Source organism: Nycticebus coucang, chromosome 2 (assembly GCF_027406575.1).
Source record: "Nycticebus coucang isolate mNycCou1 chromosome 2, mNycCou1.pri, whole genome shotgun sequence".
Taxonomy (NCBI): Eukaryota; Metazoa; Chordata; class Mammalia; order Primates; family Lorisidae; genus Nycticebus; species Nycticebus coucang.
The window spans coordinates 102,201,058-102,208,838 of NC_069781.1; the positions used below are offsets into that span (position 1 = coordinate 102,201,058).

The 7,781-nt window shown below is 41.9% G+C and overlaps 1 protein-coding gene across 1 annotated transcript; it reads left to right on the forward strand.

Moving 5' to 3' along the window:
* The first annotated feature begins 5,435 nt into the window (after positions 1-5,435).
* On the forward strand, positions 5,436-6,112 carry LOC128566753 (coiled-coil-helix-coiled-coil-helix domain-containing protein 10, mitochondrial-like). Its single transcript, XM_053563776.1, has one exon. The coding sequence runs from the start codon at positions 5,504-5,506 to the stop codon at positions 5,954-5,956; it is 453 nt and encodes a 150-aa protein (XP_053419751.1). The 5' UTR covers positions 5,436-5,503; the 3' UTR covers positions 5,957-6,112.
* Positions 6,113-7,781: the final 1,669 nt, after the last annotated feature.

Genomic DNA, 7,781 nt, shown 5'->3' on the forward strand with positions numbered 1-7,781 from the left:
TGCTGAAAATATAAGGGTGGATAAGGTAGGACCCCTCCACTCAGAGAACCCACCTTCTAGTGGGAGAGAAAGACAAAATAAGTGCAAGTTGTTATTCAATGCCATAAAAAGAATCAAGAAACTGGATATAAACCAATACATACAAAAATAAAAAAGAGCTAACCAGGAGAAGAGTGAGGGCTGCCCTGTGGTTTAAGTAAAACAATGTATGTGAAAGCACTGTAGAAACTCTAATGTCATACCAACTCCAGGCATGGCCACTGTTGCTGTTAGCATGATTTTGATAGAAGCGCCTGCTTCTTTTTCCAGCTAAAGTTTGCAGTGGCCAAAAATGCTGTGGTGCTCCCAAAAGAGGTTCCCTTCTTCCATTGGAACAAATAGCCCAAGGAGCCAGTATTGTAATAGATGCCCAAGTCACACTTATTATAATGTTCTTTGAAGAAAGGCTCAAAGCCAAAAACAGCATTGCCATTATTATTAAACTTAATACATAACAAAGTGCTTTAGCTTTCCACATTCAATGTACTAAAATTTCATGTGACCACAGAGCTGATGGAACCTGTGACTACTCACAGCACTCACTACATGTGCGCGCACATGCACACACACACACACACTCCACCCTGGAGAGTTCTGAGATCCTCACTGAGCTGGAACACAGAGAAAGATTGGTCTACAAATCCAGGTCATGAGAATCCAGAAATTAATTTAAGTCAGAAAAGAAGAAAATATAATTTAAAAAAAAAAAAAAAAGGCTGAAGCCTTTCTGGAAAGAGAACATAGATGCATTTTAGAATATTAAGTAACTGCTAATAGTTGTAGTTACTTAAACTGTGACTCTTACTTACCATTGACTGCAGAATGTGATGGTCCACAGATGTGATAGGGTTTGTCATGAGGGTCTTTGGTAAACTTGCATGCAGACAACATCCTTTGGCAATAGTGTCCATTCCCTAACTTCCTACTAAACAGCATTCCCATCCACCTGTGTCTAAGGCAGAAATCTCAGAGATATTCACAACTCTCCCACTCCTTCATTCTTCTCACTCACTCAGTCTCCACATTCTTCTACCTCCTTAATCTCTCCTGAATTTATCCATTTATGAACCCTCTCTTGGCCACTTCTGAAATTCAGTACAGTAACCTCTCAGCTAGACTGTCACAAAAATCCTTTTGTTCATCATTTTCACTCCAACTTTAGCAGAGTGTGTGGTCTTTTTTCCAGATTCAGCGTGCTTTCTGAAACATAAATTTGTGACTTAAAACATAACAGGAAGCCAGGCTCCAGGTCAGAATGCCTGGGTTCAATTTTACACTCCACCACTGACTAGCTCTGTGACTTTGGACAAGTTATTTCTTGTTATGGGCTGAGTTGTGACTGAGATAGGGTCTTTAAAGTAGTTAGGTTCAAATAAAGTCATTAGTGTAGACCTTAATCCAATCTGACTGATGTCTTTATAAGAACAGGATTATTATGGCAAAGACAGGTGTGGAGGGAAGACCATGTGAAGACACAGGAAGAAGATAGCCATCTACAAGCCAAGGAGAGAGGCTCAGGAAAAACCAACCCTGCCAACACCTTGGTCTTGGACTTCTGGACTCTAGCATTGGAAGAAAATAATTTTTTGTTGTTTAACCCACCTTGAATGTGGTACTTTGTTCTAGGAGCCTCAGCAAACTAATATACTCTACTCTCTAAAGCTATAGCCTTTGCGCTGGCAAAGTGGAAATAATAATAGTGTCCCAGAGAATTGCTGGAATAATCAACTGGGATAATATATATGTGATACCTAGAACACTGCCTGATGCAGAATAAGTCATACAAAAAGGCAATGAAGGAGACAGTCATGACAATGCTACTGTCTTACCTAACATTCTTCAATGGCTCCCAGTGCCCAAAGAACAGGTCCAACCTTCGTGTCATGGCTCCAAAGCACTACATGACTTAGACATTGCATGCCTCTCAGCTCACCTCTTACATGAGCTGTAGCTGCTCTAAACTTCCTAGAGTTTCCCAGAGGTCCTGCTGTCCCATTGTCCCAGCCTTTCTTTCACTGCCCATGCTTTCTAATGGCTTTTCCTCTGGCATCCCTTCCTCCCATCTTCAAAACAATCATTCAGCTTAGAGGTCACCTCCTCAAAGAATCTTTCTCTCCCCATTGTGTGCCTTGTTGAACTAGATACCCATGTCACCCTATCTTTAATTTTATTATACCACCTTTCACTGTGTGGTGTAATTTCTCATGTCCTATCAGACTTTCCCAAAGGACATTGTATTCCACAAGGGTTTATGCTTAATTCATTATTGAATCCCCAGCATAGATCCTGACATGTGAACTAACTCATTAAATATTTGTTTAATGAATGAATGATTCTGACCCTGGATCATCAGCTGTGCTTTTAGCAGGAGCCTTGCCCAGTTTCTCCCACAGCACAGAAGAGACTGACAAGGCAAAGTGATGCACGCCCAACTTCCAGAATTCAGAACTAAGTCTCTGGTAGACAAGTGCATCTTTCAAAATCATTGCAAGAGAGTAAAGAAAAAATGTGTTTTATTTGATAGGAGAAATCCTGGTGTGCAAACAATCCATCTATATAAGCTCCAGAGATATGACTATAAGCTTTTTTGAAAAAGAGAATGAGATGTGTTCAGTAACTCTAAGGAATTTGTTATTTACAAGCACGTTCCTGACATTTTGGCCATCAGGCATTTCTCTCAAACGAATTGCCAAGAATGTGCCTGAGAGATACAAAGTGCTTTCCTTTGGAGGCCTATCTGTGCTCCTAAAAGAAGGGGTGTACCTGTAAGGTGTACCCTGCTTGCCCCTCACACTCTGGCTCAGAACACGCTCCCCATGACTTCTTCCAGTTTCCTGCTCAGCAGTACAAGCCCATCAGAGGCAGACTCAGAGTTCAGTATGGCTTAGCCATTTCCTTACATACATGCTGACTGAGCTATCATGGCCGTAGAGGCCTTATAGTCCCCCCAGACACTTGCATAATGTTACTTCGTAAAGTCAATAGCAGGAATTTTGGATTGACACTCTCTTTCACTGATGTTTCTATATCTGCCTAGGCTGCCAAGAATTTGAAAATCACACTGAACATCTAATCACAATAACTATGTTAGCCAATGCTGCAGGTCCATTCCCTTCCCTGTCTTCCATATGATGTCAAATGGTCCAGGTTACTCTAATATTCAGCATAGGGGCAGAAAGCATAGTTCTGGGCTCCAAAGCCAGACTACTCAGGTTTGGATCCTGGCTCTGTTCCTCACTAGTTGTGTAACCTTGGAGTAGTTAATTAACCATTCTGTGCCTTAGTCTCCTCATCTGTAAAATAAGGAGAATAAAATGAGTTAATATATGTAAATATGACATAGATATAGATATAAATATTTAAATCAAACTATGTATAAAAAATAGAACAGGGGGATGGGAGCCGTTACCTAGAGAGAAATAATGCAAATTCTGACTTTTGTGAGTTAGCTCCTTCAACCAGATCTGCCGGCAGTGCAACTGCTCGCTTTGCATCGAGGGGAAACTGAGGCCCAGTTAGTCGGAGGATTTACCCTTATCTGAATTATTCATTAGCTGGGTTTCATTACATTTGTCAGGTATGTGCTGTATGACCTTGGGCAAGTCACTCTACTTCTGAGTCTCCACCGCTGCTTCTGTAAAATGGGGATCAATGCCCTGTTTTACTTGCATTTAAACACATTGAATACTGCACTAGGATTTTCAAGGCTGCAAAAGGAGTCCACCATCTGTCTCACCTATTCTGGGACATACCCATGTTGGGAAGTATTGTCCCATTTCCCAGAAGCAGCTGAGGCTGAGGGAGGTGGAGGGATAAGGTCCAAATCCTACAGCAAGTAGCAGATAACAAGGAATTATATCTGGGTCCTGTGATTAGATCTACCATCCTCTTTGTCCCCTTATCCTGCCTGTGGCCAGGGAGCCTATGTGGCCAGGCTCCTCACAGCCACCACAGGCTTTGGAATCCAGGCTGTGGAACAAGCTATCCCAGGAGATGACTGGTCTTTTAACAATTCTGCTGGAACACAGCCACACAGAAGCTCAGATGGCAGTGCGCATTACCTTGGAGAATTACTCACCACCATAAGAGTTAATTATTTGCATTTCTCTGATGATTAAAGATGATGAGCATTTTTTCATATGTCTATGTTAACTAGTGTGATGAAAATGTGTCAAACGGTCTATGAACCAAGTGTATGGTGCCCCATGATCATACTAATGTACACAGCTATGATTTAATAAAAAAAAAAAAATCATTCTAAAAAAAAAAAGAGTTAATTATTTAGAGATACTGCTCCTCCTCCACCATTTTTCAAATATACCTCCTTAAAATGGGCTGGTGAATGAGGTTCCTAGAGTAGTCAAGCTCACAGAGACACCAAGGAGAATGGTGGTGCCAGGAGCTGGGGGAGGAAGAAATGGAGAGTTACTGTCTAATGGACCGAGTTTCAGTTTGGAAAGACGAAAAGAGGTCTGGAGATGGATGGTGACAGTGGCTGAACAACAGGAATATAATTTGATGCCACAGAACTGCACATTTAAGAATGGTTAAGATAGGCAATTTTATGTGTATTCTACCACAATTTTAAAAAATGGCCTTAGAGACTCTACTGAGGGATTCTCTATTATGGGCCCCAGCAGTTATTACATTGCATTGATTTTTCTCACCCCATATCCAAAAGTCACAAAATAAAAACTACTTTAAGCATAAAAAAAAAAATAGAACAGTGCCTGATATAAAGTAATTGCTATAGCAGTAATTGCTATGGACTTTATGTCCATAAAGTTCATGTGCAATTTAAAACAATTAGCTGTTTTTGTTACAATGAACTTTATTTACAACAAAAATATGGCTGTTAATATAAGATGCTTCAAATATTCTGGGGAAGTAGATTAAATATAAATTGTAAATATATGATAGTAAAACATTTATTCTAGTAAGGTACATCTGTAATTTTTCTTTTTGATAACATAATAGTTTAGACAAATCAGATCTGAGATCTCCTGGCATATGTGTACATCGACAAACACACATGCTATTTTTACCTTAAAAGTGAAAGTAAAACTATAATAATATTCCGATCCTAAATGTAAGTTTCTGTTATTAAAAATTCTGTGATCTGAATTGCTGCAAAATCTGTTTACCAGACAACTACCAATTCTTGTATTTCATTATGTTTGAGTAATCTGGGCCTCAAAAGAGAATTGTGGTTAAATAAGACAAAGAGGATAATGCATTAATAATCTTAAATTTATTGGAAGGGTATCACCTTTATACTAAACACGGGCTCAGACATCAGACTGTATTGGCAAAAAGTCACAGATACTAACATCTGTTTCAGAAACAACTTTCCACAACCATCTGACTGGAGATAAAAATATCCAAATAGTGTGACAAGCGCTGAATTTGTCCTCGCGACACGAGCGTCTCTGACTACACTCAGTCGCGTCCTACCGCCACCACCATGCCTCGGGGGAGCCGCAGCGCGGCCGTCTGGCCAGCCAGCCGCCCCCCTGAGCACTCTGCCCACCCACCTGCGCACCCACCGCCCTCTGCGGCCGCCCCAGCCCCCGCCACTTCGGGCCAGCCGGGCCTCATGGCTCAGATGGCGTCCACGGCCGCAGGGGTAGCCGTAGGCTCGGCTGTGGGACACGTGGTGGGCAGCGCCCTGACTGGAGCCTTCAGCGGGGGAAGCTCGGAGCCCGCCCCCGCTGCTGTCCAGCAGGCCCCTGCGCACTCTGTGCCCCAGGCCCCTGCCCACTCTGCACCCCAGCCCCTGCAGATGGGGCCTTGTGCCTATGAGATCAGGCAGTTCCTGGACTGCTCAACCACTCAGAGTGACCTGTCCCTGTGTGAGGGCTTCAGTGAGGCCTTGAAGCAGTGCAAGTACAACCATGGTCTGAGCTCCCTGCCCTGAAGAAGGCTGTGCAGACTCATCCCCCACCCCCTCACCAACAACCGGACCACAACGCCAGATTGTACCCGTGTAGCTGGGATTGGGAGTGAGGAGGGGGTTTCTCATCCCACAGACAGCCCGAGATACAAATGTGCAATTAAAAGAATTTATTTAAAAAAAAAAAAATATCCAAATAGTTCTTGGGTAAATAAAATCTTTCTTTGCTCTGGAAGTGTTTAATTTGTGATTCAAATTTTCTTTCAAGGGTAACATGCTATCTGGCCCTTGGAGGTCTTGTCCAGGGAAGCGGGGGTGAATGTGATGGGCCCTGGATCTACTCAAAGAGCTGAGTTATCCAGAGGGTGTCTGTGGCAGGTAAACAGGTAATTACCATGTTGTGTGGAATCTTACCTCCTGGGCTGGAAACAGTGATAAAATATGTGTGAGCTGAGGTATAAAACTTAACCTCAAGCCACAGTAGGCATTTTCAGCATTAGCTACGGTTTGCAGAACACTCACACTTCATGCCTTATCTGCCAGTCATGGTAACCCAGGTGAGAGCAAAAATAAACCTATTAGCCACTTTTAAATGGCTGAGTTCATATTTTCAGTATAAACACTTGGGGTTTGCAACAACCACTAAATCAGCCATTGCTCCACTCCCCTTTACTTTTCAAAATATTTGTAGACTCTTGGAGTTCACACCTTTGTTTACACTGTTTTCATTACAACTATTGATCCAGTAAGAGTTATTTATTGAGCACCAACCCTTTGTAATAGAAATTATAGCATATGCAGAAGTAAAGCCACATCTAACTCAGCTTTTGCAAGATTTAAGATACTAAATCATATACTTTAAAAAAGAAAAGTGTAGGATGGTAGAACTAGAATTCTCAAATCTGTGAAGCAGACTTACCCAGCATGCCCTGGGTGGAGGAGCTGGGGTCTGAAATGACCCTTGAAGGCTAAATAAGAAATGGGATGAATAGTCTTGCTATGTGACTTAGGGAAGGGGGAGGGGTCCGGTAGGTGATCAAGTTGTGAAGATATGAAGTTGGGAATGAGCTTGGCAGGTTTGTAGAAAGCCAGCAAATCAGGCTGGAGTCAGGCCCTCCACACAGGCAGGGACACATAGACAGGACTGGCTCCCCAGCCTCTCTTGTGTCTGAGCTTCTGCACGTGTAGAACTGTCTCCTCCACTGCACTGCACATGACTCACCTAACCAACACCCTCAAATCAGGGAAATGTATTCTCTACATTCAGGGGTTGGAAAGCGATTTTTACAATTACAATCTTGTATTGCTAATTCTCTTTTATAAAATAGAAATGCATGTGTATAAAGTTCACTTAAGATGCCATCTTTAAAGTTTACTTAAGATGGTTTGCACAGATACTATAAAGTGCAATGAAAGAGGATGAAACAGAATGAAGAGAAAATAATAAAGAGAAAAGAAAAGTATGTATTAATTAGAGCCAGAAATAAGCTTAGTACTAATTACAGGTCATGTGGGACTATAAATTTGTCTTTTGGCAGCATGGAGAGAGAAGCCTGATGGCTATGGGAAAGTGGTCATTTAATCTGTCATAGTCACACATATCATTAAAGTCATTAGGAGCATTAGGAATCACCCATGTCCAACCTTATCATTTCAAGAGGTGGCAGGTGGGGTTCCAGAGCCCATGACTATGATCACAAAGGTAGTTAGAGCAGAATAGAAGTCAAATTCAGAAGTGCAGAAATTACTCTGAGAGTAGATTAAGAATTGGAAATAAACCAATGAATAAAGGTCATCATTTGGGTTTGGACCCCGTTAGAGAGAAGTCCAATTTCTTCTGCAAAAGCCA